The following is a 19,075-nucleotide window of genomic DNA, read 5'->3' on the forward strand; positions in this document are numbered from 1 at the left end:
TGACGGGCACTAAATTTTTTTCCTGCCAGGCCCTATGCCTCCTACCCAATTGCAAAATATAAATTGGTGGGCTTCCCAAAGCCCTGCCAGCTGAAGCTCTCTTCCTCTAGGAAGGAAGGGGGGATTTGTTCAGAGATGTTTGGATGTTGCATAGAAAAGAAATTGTACACTGGTACTGCTATGGTAATCTTTGTTGTTTGGTTTGAATTTTAAAATAAAGTGGAAATAAAGAAGTAAATAAGAAAATGGGGGCAGGGCAGGGGGTGGGGCAGTGGGCCCAGTGGACTTGTGTGCCTAGGGACCCTCAATGAATTAATCCTGCCCTGCTTACTATCCCCTCCCTTCGACAGTTATTCTGACACATTAGTAGTTGCACCAACATTATGGAACGCCCTCCCCAAAACCCTAACACAGGAAACTAATTTAAATAATTTCAAGTCCAATCTTATAACTTTTCTCTTTAAAAGGTTCATTCCAGACAACCCCATTTCCCTAAAGTTTTTTCCTTTACCTTCTTAATTTTAAGTACTGTACTGTAACCCTACCCATGTCCCGTCTGTTCAATGTTTTGTCAATAGAATCTTTTAGTATGTATGTCCCTTCCCCTGATTTTTAATCTTTATTTTTTTTTTAAATAAATTCTGTATGATGTAACTGCTTTAAGAACATAAGAATAATCCTATTGGGTCAGACCAATGGTCCATCAAGCCCAGTAGCCTGTTCTCACGGCCAATCCAGGTCACTAGTACCTGGCCAAAACCCAAAGAGTAATAATATTCTATGCTACCGATCCAGGAAAAGCAGAGGCTTCCTCATGTCTTAATAACAGACTAGGGACTTTTCCTCCAGGAATTTGTCCAAACTTTTCTTAAAACCAGCTACGCTATCCGCTTTTACCACAACCTCTGGCAATGTGTTCCAGAGCTTAACTATTCTCTGAGTGAAAAAATATTTCCTCACTCAGAGAATAGTTTGGTAATTAAAGAGGTATATCAAGCCATAATAAACTTGAAACTTGATTTACCCCCATTTTTTACAAAAGTGCAGAAGAGGTTTTTAGCGCCGGCCAGCGCACTGAGTGTATATATATATTCAATCACAATTAACAATAAATATATCACTTACAGTCTATCATTTGTGCATTACATAAATTCTTATCCCTCCCCCTTCCCACCCCTCCCTACCATATATTCCATAATCATATAAATACATATTAATAAAATATCCCCCACCCTACCCAACTGAACTGATAAATTTCATATGTTCTGTTGTGTACGCTGTTGCCACATCTCATCACTGCAGGCACTGGATGTTGAAAAAACCATTTCCCACACAGGTTCTTGCTTTGTCATGGATGCTTATAGACTGGGACAGAGACACATTAGGGTCCAAAGTTAGACACTGCTACTTTCGTTATAGAATACTAGCGTAAGTCTGCATTTACACACCTACCTTTAAGTGCAATAACTTAAATAACCAATGACTGGTGTATATGCTTGCACCTAATTGTAGACAGATGTTAAAATGCTAGTATTCTATATCGCATGCATCTGCCTAACATGCCCCCACCCCGATCCTCTCATGCCCTTCCCAGGTCCATGTCCCCCTTTAGTGCTGAGCGCAGAACTTATAGAATACCGACTAAGAGCAAATATGTATGTAACTGCCAATTAGTGTTATTTAACACCAAATATAGCCAGTTGATTAAGACCAATTAGCATCTAATTATATATTACAATACAGTGTCTTATATCCCGCAGTTCTCTACAAGAAATCTATGCAGTTTAGAGTAAGAATTAAATCAAGTTCGTGAAGTTACATTTTTTAAGTCAGACCTTGTGGTTGTTAAAGGAAAGAGATATATATCGCCTAACCAAAAATGGTTCTAGACGGTTTACAACAAATAACCACCGAACATACAGTAAAAATGCAATTTAAAAGGTAATACATTATATAACGGAAGCATAAAATTATTAAATTAGAAAACCAGTTAGGATACAAATTTTTCAAATAGTTGGGTCTTCTAATTTTCTAAAATCAAGATAAGAAGAGGATCCCAACATAATTTTACCGAACCAACCATTCAATTTGGCCATTTCCACTGCTGACAAAATAGGAAACCTAATTAGATATGTCTTGAGTGGAATGCATGAGAAATGATCTATTTAAATTAGAAGCTTGAACTAAAGCTTAGCAGTTAAGCTTTGATGTGAACAAATGTAAGATGATGCATTTGAGGTGCAGAAGTTCAAGGGACCTGAATTCTATAGGAGTAAAGACACTAACATGTATGGACTATGAACAGTGGAGTAGTAAGGTGGGACAGGGGGGCTGGAGGGTGGACCACCCCAGGTGCCGTTTTGATGGGGGCGCTGGCACCTTTCTGCCCCCCACGCCATGATCTTGCCCTCCCTTTCCCCCACCTCCCTTTCTCCCTTTCACCAGTGCAAGCAACTTCTCAGGCCTGCTGCTCGCGCTGGCCTGGCTCCCTCTGAAATCACTTCCGGGTCACAGGGCCAGGAAGTGACATCAGAGAGAAAGCCAACACTGGAGCAAGCAGCAGGCCGGAAGAACTGCTCACTGGCAAAGATTTAATGAGGTAGAGGGGGAGAAGGAAGGGCGTGAGTGTGGCATGGGGGTGGGGAAGGAGCAGTGGACAGAAAAGAGGGCACAGGGGATGCCACCACCCTGGGCGCCTCCTACCCTCGCTGTGCCACTGACTATGAAAGAGCACTTTGGGTGACAGTGCCATCTCAAGGTGGCAAAATAATGTGATAAAGCTACAGCTAATGTTGTGTGCACAACTTTCCTTATTCGTTATGATTGGCACACAAATTTGAGCACTACTTGGAAATTTATTTGTAGATGCCTTTTTCTAGCTATCTCTAGTAAAATTGATAAACTATCCACGATCTTTAGTATCCAAATTATGATATCTTTCTGAGGATTGTTTTGCATGTTTATTTATCACATGTCTATTTTATCATGTATTTGTTTTATCATGTGTTTATTTTAATATTATGTATGTAAATTATGTAAACTGCTTAGTTTTAAACGGTATATAAATTTTTAAAATAAATATGTGAGCACACAACATTCTTGAATTAGGAGGATTGAGCATTCGTTAGGGTGACTGCTATTTTTTTGTTTTCTTTTCAGCTGGAAAGGATTTCACTGATCAGACGGTTACTGTACCATCAGGAAGCCCATGAACAGAAACTGAAGTAAAAACAAATGACTTCTCCAAAAGGTGAGCACAGTTTCCCTGTCCCGTCCCCGTGAGTTTTGTCGCTGTCCCTGTCCCTCTCCCTGCTCCATTCCTGTAAGCTCTGCCTTAATCACACAAGGCTCAAACACTTAGGATTTTAAAGTGTTTGAGGCTTGTGCAGATGAGGACAGAGCTTGCAGGGATGGGGCAGGGACAAGAAAAGAACTCGCCAGGACGGGACAGGAAAATGAGTTCCTGTGGGGACAGGGAAATATTTGTCCCCATGTCATTCTCTACTGCAGTGTTCCCTAGACTGCCCCACTACTCTGCAAAACATTCAATCATATTTGGACATCATATTGAAAACCTACATGTCCAAATAGATAATAAGACAGAACTTGTGAATGCTTCTGATCTTGATTTATGCATTTTAATATGAAAATATATTGGTGCCTATTTGTACTGATGTGCTTGTTTCCTTTTGCCATTGTAGGGCAGTTTTATTGTGAAAATGTTGAAATATCTTTTTGTGCTATATGCTATTAATTAATTAAGGACTGAGATTAAAATATGATTAGGGTTACTGGACCCATAGCCACGCCCCCAGGCCCACCCAGTTCCACCTGTACTGCCTGTGTCATGCTCCGTTCTGTCCCCCAGCCCCACCCCGATGGCAACTGTGCATGCACGGATGCAATGCAATGATGTCACGCACATATGTGCGTGACGTCACCGCATTGCGTCCGTGCATGCGCAGATGCCCCTTCCCGACGCAATTTTGATGGGAAGCTTTTCAAAACCCAGACAAAGTGCCGGGTTTTGAAAAGCCGTAAGGACCCCTGGACAAGTCCTCAAAAAGTAGGACCATGTCCAGGGAAAACCGGACATCTGGTAACCCTAAATATGATAAGATGAATAGCATTGGAGCTCTTTGATAAACATAGTTATGTATTTAATCTGAAAAGGTCTACATATCATTGATTGCCTATTATCTACTTTGTTGCTTGTGTGTGCAAACTAAACACAGTACCAAGAAGCCGATCAGTTCAAATTTAAAAAGTCTGATTTATTTATATCAATTATCCGACATGAAACATAGAAACATAGAAGATGACGGCAGAAAAGGGCTACAGCCCATCAAGTCTGCCCACTCTGCTTACCCACCCCCTGTCTATGCCCTAATGACCCAATTTTCTTATCTTGACCCCATTTATTCTTAAAGTCTGGCTTGCTGTCTGCCTCGATCACCTGCACTGGAAGCTTGTTCCAATGACTTCTTATTGTAATGAGTAAACATCATTTTCTATTGTAATATACACGGTCTAATGATTGGGGGAGGGGGAGGTATATTTTACATTTTTCTTATTGGGGAAATAATAGAAGAATGATGGGAGGGGAGGGTGGTAATTTTATATATTATAAGATAAATCAGAAATATTGTCAAGTGATGTGTTTAATTGTATTGTTTTATTGTTTGTGCACTTGATGTAAGATTGAAAACGAATAAAGAATTAAAATAAATAAATAAATAAATTATCCGACTTGGCCACATTTCGCCCACAGGCTGCATCACTAAAAAGGTAAAAGAATCACAATAAAATCAAAGTCAAACACATAATCAAATCATAAACAAACAATATGCTCCCAAGTTTGTAATAAGTTCATTGTTTACAAATTTCAAGCCACTGAAAGTCTAAGGCAGGGGTGTCAAAGTCCCTCCTCGAGGGCCGCAATCCAGTCGGGTTTTCAGGACTTCCCCAGTGAATATGCATGAGATCTATTTGCTTGCACTGCTTTCATTGTATGCTAATAGATCTCATGCATATTCATTGGGGAAATCCTGAAAACCCGACTGGATTGCGGCCCTCGAGGAGGGACTTTGACACCCCTGGTCTATGGAGACCATCTGGACATAGCATGCTATAACTTTTTGATTCAGTATACAGCATGGAGCTCCCAGAGGAGGAAGAGTTTCATCATTTGAGGCAATATGAGTAAATTTATGAAGTGTCTCAGATTTCCATTCGAAATTGCAACCCACTCCCTTCCATTTTGCGGGCATAATCTGCATCAAATACTTCATTCTGAGCCATGGTGAAGTGGTTCTTCCAGTCCCCAGTAATGCCTGAAGAAGGAGTAAAAAAAAAAAAAACAGTTCTCAGAACTGAAAGAATAGAAGTAGCCATCTTCTGTCTCATAGATGCCCCTCCATCATTTCTTAAACTCAATTTTTTTATTTTTTGAGATGCAGATATTAGAAGAAGCCACTCACCCTTTCGCATGAAGGGAGAAGCTTTTTGGTCCAGTAGGTCAGGGGTTATTGTCTTATAGTTGGTCATGGGATTCTCCTTCATGGCCTGGAAGTCAGTGTGATGGATAATTTTTTCCAGGACCTCCTCCCCCAAGTCTTTCTCAAGGAACTGTATTACTTTCCTGATCTCACGATCTGGATTCTGTGCAGAGAAAGACAGAAAGAGATGCACAAGAAAGAAAGTGAGAGGGGCAAACACCCATCAGAAAGAGAACAACAGAAAGACATCTATTAAAGGGAAAAAGAGAGAGAGAAACATATAGACAGATATCAACCCAAACAGACTGAAACAGAGAGAGAGAGAGAGAGAGAGAGAGATGAAGAGGCATTCTGTAGAGGGAGTGGAACAGTGAGGCATGTACTAGATGAATAGAAGAATGAGGTAGAAGTTTAGTACAAGATAAAGAAATAAATACATTTGGGGAAAAAAATTAGCTTGAAAAAGTGGTTCATAGAAGCAAAGTGAACCCATTCTCACCTCCTTCATGTCCTCATAAAACAGGTAAAGGATGGGATGCTCTTGCTTTTTCTTCCACCAGCCTTTCACATGGTCATGCCAGGAACCATAGGATACTGGAACAGGAATGAGATGTGGAGTCAAGTGATACATTCCAGAATTTGTATAACTGCCTGTAAAGCTAACATCATTTAAAAGGGTGCATTGTGAGGTTTCCTGTTTTAAGTTTCCAAATTAGTTAAAGACTTAATATACCGCTTAAGAGCAAACTGCCAAAGTGGTTTACATCATTATAAAGTTGTACACACAGAAAACAAATACAATTGCATAGGAAAGAGAAAGAAACGGAAAAGTGCAATATCAAAAAAAAAAAATCACCCACGAGCTAGAAAACCCACACTGCCATCAGGAGAGTGAACAACTCCAGGTGACAAAGCAGTATGAGGCCCCTGGAAGTTATACGCCTTATCAAAAAAGTAAGTTTAAGTTTAGTCTTAAAGGCTGATAAGGAATTTTCCAAACACATGTGCAGAGGAAATGAGTTCCACAAGGTAGGACCTTGCACACTAAAAATCTAAAAATTAGCGCGCTAAATGCTAACGCGTCCATTATATCCTATGGGCATCGACATGGCAAATGAGGTTCAACGTGGATAAGTGTAAAGTGATGCATGTCGGTAACAAAAATCTCATGCATGAATACAGGATGTCCTGGTACTTGGAGAGACCTCCCAGGAAAGAGACTTGGGAGTTTTGATCGACAAGTCGATGATGCCGTCCGCGCAATGTGCGGCGGCATAAAAGGGTGAACAGAATGCTAGGAATGATAATGAAGGGGATTAAGAACAGATTGGAGAAGGATATCATGCCGCTGTGCCAGGCCATGGTACGCCCTCGCCTGGAGTACTGTGTCCAGCACTGGTCGCCATACATGAAGAAGGACATGGTACTACTCAAAAGGGTCCAGAGAAGAGCGACTAAAATGGTTAAGGGGCTGAAGGAGTTGCCGTACAGTGAGAGATTGGAGAAACTGGGCCTCTTCTCCCTTGAAAAGAGGAGACTGAGAGGGGATATGACCGAAACATTCAAAATACTGAAGGGAATAGACTTAGCAGATAAAGACAGATTGTTCACCCTCTCCAAGGTAGGGACAACGAGAGGGCACTCTCTAAAGTTGAAAGGGGATAGATTCCGTACAAACGAAAAGAAGTTCTTCTCCCAGAGAGTGGTGGAAAACTGGAACACTCTTCCGGAGGCTGTTATAGGGGAAAACACCCTCCAGTGATTCAAGACAAAGTTAGACAAGTTCCTTCTGAACCAGAACGTACGCAGGTAGGGGTCACTGCAGGAGCAGACTGCTGGGCATAATGGACCACTGGTCTGACCCAGAAGCGGCAATTCTTATGTTCTTATGTACCGCACCTTAATAAAAGGACTACTAACTGATGAAAGATGAATTATGTGAAAGTCAGGGATCTGTAGGAAGTTCCATTATGGCAGATTGTTTATGGGACAGGTTTACCTTTGTTCACCCTTAAGTGAACTCAGAGCATCGGTTAAGAAATTTGCAAAATGTAATTGTGTTTTAGACACTTGTGCCAGAGGTTTATTATGAGATCTACCAGTTGGTTTAGTTTGTTAATTTTCTAAGTTTGTGAATAAGTCACTTCATGCAGATAGTTTTGCAATGACATTAAGAGAGGCATTAACAAAATATCTAAGTCAAAAAAAATACCCATCCTGCTCATTTACCCACCCGCCCTTTTTTTTACAAGACCATAGCGTGTTTCTTAGTACCAGCCACAGCTGTAACAGCTCCGACGCTCATAGGAATTCTATGAGCGTTGGAGCTGTTTCCATCACAGCCAGCGCTTATAAAGAGAATTTTTAAAAGTAAAGTAAAATTCTGGAATCTCTCATGGCACACCTGGAATCTCTTCGGGCACACCACTGTGTCAGAGGGTGGTGGTAAATGGTACTCCCTCAGAAACGTCAGAAACATTGGAAGTGACCAGTGGAGTGCCGCAGGGCTCGGTCTTGGGTCCGATACTATTTAATATCTTTGTACAAGACCTGCCTCAAGGACTTCGAGGAAAGATTACATTATTTGCTGATGACGCTAAGCTATGCAATGTAGTGGACAGCGCAACTGTGCCCAACACTATGAGGCAGGACCTACTTTCACTGGAAAAATGGTCAAATACTTGGCAACTGAGTTTTAATGCCAAAAAATGTAAGGTTATGCACCTTGGTAGCGGTAACCCCTGCAAAACATACACCCTAAATGGTGAAACCTTAACAAGAACTGTCGCAGAACGGGACCTGGGTGTAATCATTAGTATAAATATGAAGACTACCAATCAGGTGGCGAAAGCTTCAACCAAGGCTAGACAGATGCTGGGTTGCATCGGAAGAAGTTATGTCAGCTGAAAGCCTGAAGTTATAATGCCGTTGTACAGGTCCATGGTGAGACCTCATCTGGAGTACTGTGTTCAGTATTGGAGGCCACATTATCAAAAGGATGTGAAGAGAATGGAATCGGTTCAGCGAATGGCCACTAAGATGGTCTCGGGACTCAGGGATCTCCCATATGAAGACCGTCTAAGCAGGCTGCAGTTATATTCTCTCGAGGAACGCAGAGAGAGGGGAGACATGATAGAGACGTTCAAATATCTTACAGGCTGTGCTGAGGCGGAGGTAGATATCTTTTTCCTTACAGGTCCCATGGCAAAAGAGGACATCCGCTCAAACTCAAGGTGGGAGACTTCATGGCGACATCAGGAAGTACTTCTTCACCAAAAGGGTGGTTGATCGATGGAATGGTCTTCCACGTCAGGTAGTTGAAGCCAGCAATGTGCTCGACTTCAATAAACGATAGGATAAACATGTGGGTTCACTCTGGGGAAATGCTTAGGGGAGGGTTCTTTTAGGGGGAGGGTTCTTTGAGTGGGCAGACTTGTTGGGCCGTCGGCCCTTTTCTTCCGTCATACTCTATGTATTCTATGGTACACAGTTCAAGAGCCACTGCTATAGATCATCAAAATTCAAAAGAGTGATTCCACTGTTATATTTTTAATCTTTCATAAAGGCATTGTAAGATATTTGATTAAGGAACTCATTTTCATAAAAGAAAGACGTCAAAAAAGTAGCAAAAAGTGGTATAAGGACGTTTTTCTCACCAAACCCTTCCAATTTACTATTTTTAAAGTCTATTTTCTAGACTTCTAGACTTAGATTTCTATGCTGTTCACTTACAGTTCATTTAAATCTCAAGGGGGCATGTTAGAGGCATGCTATGGGTGGGATTAAGGCAGGCTTATAACCTGGATGTGTTTCTGCGATAATTGAAGATTTTAGAAAACATCCAGGGCACAATTTGGACATTTGGGGCTAGACCTATTTTAACAATAAATAAGTGCCAGAAGGCTAACCAAACTGAATAGAAGACCACTGGAAAGATATATGACCTCCCCACATGACCTCCCCACACTATCCTGGTGGTCACCAACCCCCCTCCAACTCCCCCCCACAAAAGATATGAATGAAACAGTACATACCTGCCTGTATGTTAGCTTCAGATCTTATGGCCAGTTCCATTAGAACAGCAAGTCAAGTAGGTCTCTGGAGTAGCCTGGTGGCCAGTGTAGTGAACCATAGACTCATATCCCAGTCTACCTACTACACCTATGGTGGAACATGTGAGCCCTCCAAAACCCACCCAGATCCCACTGTACCTACATATATGTGACACCAGCAGGCAAAAGGTTTATTAGGGTGGTATACAGTTGGGTCCAGTAGGTTTTCAGTGGGTTTTGGAGGTCTCACCAAACACTATAAGGGGGTTATGGAGAAATGTGTACCTGAATCAAACCTAAGCATAAATAAACATAACTACCTTTTTAAAAACAAATTATCCTCCAGCCAAATCTCATTTACCCCCCACAAATACTTGTATTTTCTTGTGAGCAGTTTTTTTTTTTAATTGCAACCTAATTTCCTGAGCTAACACACTGCACAAGATTGGAGCTGCTGCCTGCCAAGCCCTATTAAGTGTAGTTTGCAGACGCATAGTCCCCCGTTTTACAAAACTGAGATAGCTGTTTTTAGTGCTGGCTGGCGCACTGAATGCTCCTTGCTGCTCCTAGTGCTGGGTGGCGCACTGAATGCTCCTTGCTGCTCCTGAAGCTCATAGGAACTCTGTGAGTGTCGGGAGCATCATGCAGCATTCAGCACACCAGCTGGAGCTAAAATCTGCTATTGCAGTTTTGTAAAAGAGGCATTTTCAATATGATGTCCAAATCTGAATTTAGTCAAGCTATGAAAAGCTAGCAAAACCAAAACTAACCAGAGCACCAACACACCAGAAAACATCCCCATGGTTCACTGAAAGCCTCAGATTAAAGAAAAGAGAAGTGGGGGGCGCTCGAGAGCCCGAGAAAGATGGAAGTGTAAGACCAGAGCTCCTACTCTCACCAGATATTAACAGCTTATATGACCTGATATTTTTCTCAAGAAGTGCAGTATTTTCCTTTCTAAAGATTCTATCTACAAAGATGGGCAAGATTGAAGTGGCATTTGCAGCGAATTCAAGTGCCAAAGGGCATAAAACTGATCCACTGTCCCCCACTAAGTCTGATGGCAGGCAACCCGACGAAGACAATATGACAGAAGTTGCAGATCAACTGCGCACGATCTCCAATATGATGTCTGAGAGCCAAACTGATATTAAGGATATCAAGACCGAAATTCAACATCTTACCAGCAAGATTGACTCCATGGATAGTCGGCTGGGAGTGATCGAGAAAAAGAGGGAGTGATCGAGAAAAAGCTAAGCAGTCTGTGGATAGGATGCTACTGCGGAGTCTGGAATCTCAGATGTAAGACTTTGGCAATTGATATAGACGGAATAACTTCTGAATCTTAGGCCTTAATGAAGGGATAGAAGGAGCCGATGTAGTTGCCTTTGTTGAAAAGTGGCTTCCTCAAGTGCTGCAAATGAAATTCGATAGGCTGCTGGAAGTGGAACGTATGCATCGGGTACCCACACAAGGCACTACTGGAAACAGCAGGCCATGCCTGCTCATATTAGAATTGCTACATTATCCTCAGGTGGCTATTATCCTGGAAAAAATTAAGGCTCTGCAGAAGCTTATATGGCAAGGCCAAAACATCTACATCATTGCTGATTTTGCAAAGGCTACTGTGGATAAAAGACGGTGTTTCTTGGCACTGAGGCTGCAACTGAAGGCTCTGGAGGCTCGCAAAGGCCTCCTTGCCCCAGCCTCGTTTAAAATCACCTATCAAAATCATACTAAAACATATGTGGATCCTGCTGATGTTGAACATTTTCTGCATGAACAAGAAAGTCTGCACTCCATGGTTACCTGAAGGACTTTATCATAATTCCTGTATTCATGGTGACTAGTTTGTCATTTACTACATGCTTCTGTATCTTTCTTACTACGGTTCACACTGGTTTTGTTATGTGATATTGGGGTCATACATTTTCCTTTTCCTTTGTTAAATTATGATTGTAAGATTTTTCCAAGCTCCTGGTGGATAGGTTAGCTCTCCTTATGCCCCACTCTCATCAAATCTCATAAATGTGGGTTTATCAAAAGTAGGATGACTTCAGATCATTTTAGATTATTATGTCATGTCCTGCAAGCGGTGCGCAGATCTTCCACTCTACATTGCATAATGTCACTAGATGCTGAAAAAGCTTTTGACTGTGGAGTGGAAGTATCTATTTTATGCGATGCACTAGTTTCAGTTGGGATCCCCCTTTGTTAGTGTGGTACAATTGTTATACTCCAGTCCCAGAGCCAGGTTGAATGTAGACAACATTCTCACCTTTCCTTTTTTCTTATCAAGAGGTATTCGGCAGGTATCAAGAGGTATTCCCATTGTCCCCTCTGCTGTTTAACCTGGCTCTGGAACCGCTTCTTCTCACTATCGATAGCAATTCAGATATAGGGCCTATTGCTCATTGCTGAAGAAACTGTGGAACCACGGGGTGGAAGGGGACGTCCACAGATGGATCCAAAATTGGCTGGCGGATAAGAAGCAGAGGGTAGTAGTAAAAGGACACTACTCTGACTGGAAAGGGGTCACGAGTGGTGTCCCACAGGGGTCAGTGCTGGGACCACTGCTGTTCAATATATTCATTAACGATCTGGAAACGGGCATGAAGTGCGAAGTTATCAAGTTCGCGAACGATACAAAACTCTCCAACAGGGTCAAAACTGTTGAGGAATGCAAAGAACTGCAGAGCGACCTGAACAAACTGTGTGAGTGGGCAAAAAGATGGCAGATGAGCTTCAATGTGGAGAAATGTAAGGTCTTGCACATGGGGAAAGGGAACCCCATGTACAGCTATACGATGGGAGGGAGGGTGATGGGGAAAGGCACCCTAGAAAAAGACCTGGGGGTTTTGGTGGATACAACAATGAAGCCAGCGGCGCAATGTGCAGCGGCCTCAAAGAAAACGAACAGAATGCTGGGCATTATCAAAAAAGGTATCACTACCAGAACGAAGGAGGTTATCCTGCCATTGTATCGAGCAATGGTGCGACCACATCTGGAATACTGTGTCCAATACTGGTCACCTTACCTTAAGAAAGACATGGTGATACTTGAGAGGGTCCAGAGGAGAGCAACTAGGATGATAAAAGGAATGGAGAACCTTTCATATGCCGAAAGGTTAGACAAACTGGGGCTCTTTACCTTGTAAAAGCGGAGACTGAGAGGAGACATGATACAGACATATAAAATCATGAGAGGCATAGAGAGGGTGGAGAGGGACAGATTCTTCAGACTAGCAGGGACAACAAAAACAAGAGGTCACTCGGAAAAACTGAGAGGGGACGGATTCAAAACGAATGCAAGGAAGTTTTTCTTCACTCAGAGGGTGGTGGACACCTGGAACACACTTCCAAAGGAGGTAGTACGACAGAGTACAATACTGGGTTTTAAAAAGGGACTGGATGACTTCCTGGAAGCGAAGGGGATTGCAGGGTATAGATAGGAGGTTACTCTACAGGACAAAATCGAAAAGTGTATGTGAGTTTTAGGGTAGGAGCACTATCAGGTCCTGGACCTGAGGGGCCGCCGCGTGAGCGGACTGCCGGGCACGATGGACCTCCGGTCTGACCCGACAGAGGAAAGTCTTATGTTCTTATGTAAAGGTGTCAACTTTTGCTGATGATGTCTTTTTATATATCTCAGAGCCTACTATTCTATATGTTTTACAGATGCTGCCTCTCATGTTCTCTAACTCTTTCTTTCGTTCCGATAGCTTTATCGGTGTTGAAAAGGCCCAAGGACTTGGGTGAAGTTGGATTTCCAGATTTTGTGTTATATGCTACGGACGCACTATTGTGTAGTGCTACTGTGCTTCTTGGGTCCTGTGAGGGAGAGGAACCTTCTGTGTGGGTACAGGTGGAACGGCTTCTTTTGACACCCTATTCTTTTGAGAGCGTACTGTATACTCATAATTTACCATCTGTACATAAGTGGATACCATTGAGAGAGACCATTTTTGAGTTGCAATTTGTAGATCATTGTTTCTCTGTTTAAATATATCACTCATTGGATGCCCCTTTATGGGGTAACATACATTTCACTATTGATAGTAAAGTGCTTCATTGGACTTCTTGGATGTCATCAGGAATCTGGACTGTTGGAGATTTATTTGCTTGATCATCATTTCCTCACCTTTGCAGAGCTTAGGGACTGTTTTGGATTGCCTTCCAATCAGATCTTTCGCTATCTCCAGCTGGTACATTGTCTTCGCCAGCATTTTGTATCATCTTTACAACATTGTCATTTTTCAGCAGCACCTATACTGGCTTACTTGCTGCAATTGTCCTGTACCATGCAGCCTTTTTTGGCTGCCTATCATCACCTGCTACGATTCTGTTATAAAAGTGAGTTAGCTGTTCAGCAGCAATGGAGGACGGAACTTGGGAGGGAGATTTCCTCCTGTCCTTGGACAAACGTATGGTCCCTTAACAATAAACCCCTTGGTTCTGCATCTATTCTGCAATCTTTGTATTTTGTTCTGCACTGAGCGCTCTGGTTTCCTATGAAGATGGCTGCTATGAACACCCTGAGCTCTTCACTATGTTGGAGATGTGACCTTCTTCCTGGTACTTTACAGCATATGCTCTTTGACTGCTCTATGCTTCAACCCTTTTGGATGACAGTGTGGGATTTAATATGTGCCATCTTGCCAATATCTGCTACGCTTCAATATTCGCTTGTTGTTTTGAGATCAGCATTTCCTTCCTTGTCTTTGACTGATGACCAGTCTCATCTTTTGGACATTATGATGGCAATAGCGCTCAAAGTACTGCTCTGTAATTGGAAGACCCAATTTCCTATTTCCATCCACTCTTGATGGAATTATGTTTCTAGCACTGCCCGGATGGAATGTCATTTGGCTGAAGCCCATTCCAGGCTCTCCAAATATCGTCGGATCTGGGCGCCCTTTCTCCAGTATTGTTATGACTAGTGTTGTTGTACACTTCATCTATTTGACTGGGGTCTGGGTCATTGTGATTCTTTCTGGATATGGTTCACTGTGAAATGGTATTCCTTGTCTTTTGTCTTTCTTTTCTTTTCTGGGTATTTGTTCTGATTTTTGTTGTGCTCTTTTGATGCTGCCTGTAACCTTGGGGATATTTAGCTGGTTCTTCTGTTAGCTTTTCTTTTCACCATATTATCATTGTATTTCTATTATTATATTGGTACATTGTTATGACTTTGTAAGTTTGCAAAACTTTAATAAAAATGATTGGAACAAAGAAAAGAAAAGAAAAGAAAAGCGAAGTGAGGAAAGTAGAAAGATCATGGTGAGAATCAAGAAACCACAAAGAGAAAACCCTTTGGAAGAACCGGCTAGAAGACTATAAACTAGCCATACTGAAAGAAAAGCAAGCTTACTACTCTAACCTCTTACTAAAAGCCCCAAACAGATCCAGTAGTCTATTTGCACTAACACAGAACTTCTTCACTGCGTCCCAAGGAAACAACCAATCCCCATAAACAAGCCTAGACAGTGAAACATTGTCCAACTTCTTCCACGCAAAAATACAAAAAATCCGCTCCAACCTTGACTCAGCTGGCAGCCGTTTACAAATCACCCCTACCATTACACCACCAAACACCAACTCAAAAGCATACAACCTCTGTCACTTTAAAACAATCTCTTACGCGGACCTGGACAAAACAGTTGACCCCTGCCCTGCTAACCTATTGCTATCTGCTAAAGAAGCCTTCCTAAAATCAATTCTCCCCCAAATCAATAAGTCACTAACATCTGGAAAAGTACCTACATCCTGGAAAACCGCAGTAGTCTGTCCTATCCTAAAAAAACTGAACGCAGACCCAGATCAACCATACAACTTCAGACCAGTCTCAAACCTCCCATTTATATTGAAGATCCTAGAAAAAGTAGTCCTACAACAACTACAAGATTTTGCAGAAAGCTAAAAAGTCCTATCAATCTGCTAATTGGGATTCAGGAAATCCCATAGTACCGAAACAGTCCTATTAGACATTATTGACGATAGTTGGAAATTCCTCGATCAGGGAAAAGATGCTCTGCTGGTTCTCCTTGACCTCAGCGCCGCCTTTGATCCCGTGGACCACACTCTTCTCATCTCCAGACTGTCATAGCCCTAGCCTTAAGGCTAGGCTTGTGACAGCCAAATCTCCTCCAAATCCTTCCCTTTCCTTGAAAAGGGCTGATCACTGCAGCAGGTTGAACTCTGATAGACAAACAGGGTTTGAGGTTCCTTGGAAACATCAGTCTACAGAATCCCAGGGAGTAGAAGAGGAGTGGGAGAATAGCCTGGTGCAGAGGGAGGGGACTTATCCAAAAGGACAGCCTAAGAATCAGTCTCAGAGAGCAACTAATGAGCCTCTGCTGGGGCCAATTAAAGCTAAACTGAGAGGCCAGCAGAAGCAGCAGGTTGGCCCTTCCCCTTTCAGGTCAGGGCGTGGACAACTCAGAGCATTAGAGGCTGTGCTTAGGAAGAACAAATCAGTCTTCCCTGGGTCAGCCCAGGAAGCAGTCTCAAGGGACTGGGCTCCTGACTTTCCACTGAATCAGGACATTGATATGACAGAGGTATCCACTGTCCCTGGGGTGAACCAGCCAACTTGCCAAGAAGCCATGGAACCTATGGATACTACACAAGAACCAGATGAAACACAGATGGACCAAAGCTAAGTTGAATTACCTTTTTGATTGTTTGCTTTTGGAATCTTGTTTTCTCTGAGTTTGTTTGTAAGCACCAGTCAAGTGCTGACAGCATGAGCAGTGCTGAGCTAACTGCTGCAGCTGTACCTTAGGCTGGTGACAGAGAGGAAAGTGTTGAGTTTTTGTACATTTTTTCCTTTTGGTTTTTTTTTGCCTATTTTTGTGAATGAATGTATAAAAAAGGAAGTAGTGGGGAGAATCCACATAATATCCTCAGGGAGGGATCGTGGGGCCAATTTTTTGGCAAGCTTTGTGCTAAAGTGGATTCAGCTACTCCCCTCCCCCACCAACTGTTTGTTAGGTTGGCTGGGGAAGGCCTGTTAAGCCAGGCTTAGGCAATACATTCATCAGAGTTTGAAAGACATTTGGAATCACCAGCAGAAACACTGGGTGTTCCAGTAGCCGTATTACTTTGTGCCCTTTTTGGACTGTGAGACTGTGAGGGCAAGGCTACAACAGTACCATTCTAAACTTACCTGCCAGAAAGGTGTGTGGGCTATGTTTTGCAAGCCCGGATTTTCTTTGTATTTATTTGAAATTTAAAGAATAAAACTGTAGCAGTTGCTACTCGAGAAATAAAGTTGGACACAAGTTCAGTTAAATCTTTATTGTTCCTGACATTTATTTTTTCTATTTTTGATGAGAACCAGCAGGACCTTCAACATCCTTTGAAGGCACGGCGAGTTCGGCGTTGGGTGAGCATTGGCCGGTGGCCTGTTGCAAAACCCGGCACTGGCAAGCTCACAAGACGTATCAACATTGGCATAAGTGGCACAGCTTTACGCTAGTTCTCTTCATTCCTAAACAACAGATCTCAGAGTGTACTGGTAGAATCACATCTAGCACGTCCTAAACCACTCAAATATGGTGTGCCCCAAGGCGCTTTACTGTCACCATTGTTATTCAACCTATACCTCAGACCAGCTCTTGACATTGCTTCAAAATACAACATCAAGATCTACTCATTCGCAGATGATATTCAACTCTACCTTCCCCTAGGTATGAACCAAGACACTCAAATAAAAAACTCACAAGACTGCCTTTACAAAATCAAAGACTGGATGACAACGAAGAAACTCCAACTTAATGCATCCAAAACCGAACTACTCTGGATTCACAAGAAAAACTGTTCCCACCCACGTCCAACCTTCTCCTGGGATAATATGACTCTTAAAGCTAAGCATCAAGTACACAGCCTTGGAATCACCCTAGATCAGGGGTGCCCACACTTTTTGGGCTTGCGAGCTACTTTTTAAATGACCAAGTCAAAATGATCTACCAACAATAAAATAAAATAAAAACACAAAGCAAAATGTACGCATAGAAAATGTTAATTATCATTCCTATTCCAGGGTTTTTCAAAGAGGTCAAAGCAGATGACTCTATGCACTATCACCTCAGTAACAACCATACAAAAATAGACAAATATACCCCCTCCCTTTTTACTAAACCACGATAGCAGTTTTTAGCACAGGGAGCTGCGCTGAATGCCCAGCGCTGCTCTCAACACTCATAGGCTCCCTGCACTAAAAACCTCTATTGCGGTTTAGTAAAAGGGGACCTTAGTGTAAAATATAGATAGCAGATATAAATTCAGACACATTTTGATCACTAAATTTAAAATAAAATCATTTTTCCTACCTTGTCTGGTGATTTCATGAGTCTCTGGTTGCACTTTCTTCTTCTGACTGTGCATCCAATCTTTCTTCCCTTCTTTTAGCCTATATGCTTCCTCTCCTCCAGACCTCATTCCTTCCCCCACCTTTTCCTTCCTCTTCCCTGCCCTTTCTTTCTCTCTGCCTCCCTTTCTTTTTTTTCTGTTTCTCTTCTTTCCTTCTGTCTCCCTGCCTGCCCTTTTTTTTTCTTTCTCCCTGCCCTCCCCCAAGCCACTGCCACTGCCATTGTCATCGGGGACCAGGACCCAAACACCACCAATAACAGGCCCCAAGTTCTCCCTGCTTCGGCCAACCAGCATTCCTCTCCCTGACGTCAATTCTGCCGTCGGGAAGAGGAAGGCTGATCAGCCCAAGATCGAGATCAACCTATTGGGGGAAATGCTGCCGGGTCCTGCCTTCGCGGAAACAGGAAGTAGGCAGGACCCGGCAGGAAGAAGAACAAATGCTTCACTAACATGTCTCCCGCATTAGCCCATAGCGACACTTGCTTCAGGGCTCTCAACATGTGCGTGCCGGCTTCCCTTCTCCCCCCCCCCCCGGACATAACTTCCGGTTTTGGAGGGAAGAGAAGAGAAGCCGGCACGCACATGTTAGAGCCCGGAGCATAAGTTCGCTACGGGCTGAAATCTCCAAGCCGTTTTTTGGGTTTTTTTTTTTTAATGTTCAGCAGTGGCAGATAACAGCTGGGCGGACCGCCCAGCTAAAAGGCCCTAGGGAGAACACTGGAGAGGAAGGCTGATCGGCCCGTAGATCAGGACGGCAACACGAGTCTATCACGGAGTCCGGGATGGGCTCCGCGATCGACTCACGTTGCCTTCCTGAGCTACTGGTCGATTGTGATCGACGTATTGGGCACCCCTGCCCTAGATGCTGACCTATCGCTAACGAGCCATGTCTCACAGGTAGCTACGGAAAATTCATCCATACATCTCAGAAGAAAATTTCACCCAACTGCTCTACGCCTATGTCTTATCCTGCATGGACTACTGCAACACACTATTAGTTGGACTGTACTCACTTGAGGAATGAAGAGAGAAGGGAGACATGATTGAAACGTTCAAGTACATCACGGGTCGCATCGAGTCGGAAGATAATATCTTCTGTCTCGTGGGACCCTCGACCACCAGAAGGCACCCGCTGAAAATCAGGGGAAGGAA

At 42.9% G+C, this 19,075-nt stretch overlaps 2 protein-coding genes across 2 annotated transcripts in view; one reads left to right on the forward strand and one right to left on the reverse strand.

Moving 5' to 3' along the window:
* The first annotated feature begins 3,193 nt into the window (after positions 1 to 3,193).
* Positions 3,194 to 19,075, forward strand: part of LOC117360873 (sulfotransferase family cytosolic 1B member 1-like) — an 88,406-nt gene continuing 72,524 nt past the window's right edge. Inside the window, exon 1 of the mRNA XM_033945415.1 lies at positions 3,194 to 3,250. Coding sequence (XP_033801306.1) covers positions 3,235 to 3,250 — 16 coding nt within the window. The 5' untranslated portion in view covers positions 3,194 to 3,234. The remainder of the gene's footprint in view (positions 3,251 to 19,075) is intronic.
* The window catches only part of LOC117360874 (sulfotransferase 1 family member D1-like), a 50,650-nt gene continuing 36,231 nt past the window's right edge, over positions 4,657 to 19,075 (reverse strand). Inside the window, exons 6-8 of the mRNA XM_033945419.1 lie at positions 5,998 to 6,092; positions 5,481 to 5,661; positions 4,657 to 5,333 (exon numbers count right to left, since the gene is read on the reverse strand). Of these exons, the coding sequence (XP_033801310.1) occupies positions 5,221 to 5,333; positions 5,481 to 5,661; positions 5,998 to 6,092 (389 nt within the window). The 3' untranslated portion in view covers positions 4,657 to 5,220. The remainder of the gene's footprint in view (positions 5,334 to 5,480; positions 5,662 to 5,997; positions 6,093 to 19,075) is intronic.

The sequence above is a fragment of the Geotrypetes seraphini genome, chromosome 5, assembly GCF_902459505.1.
Source record: "Geotrypetes seraphini chromosome 5, aGeoSer1.1, whole genome shotgun sequence".
NCBI lineage: Eukaryota > Metazoa > Chordata > Amphibia > Gymnophiona > Dermophiidae > Geotrypetes > Geotrypetes seraphini.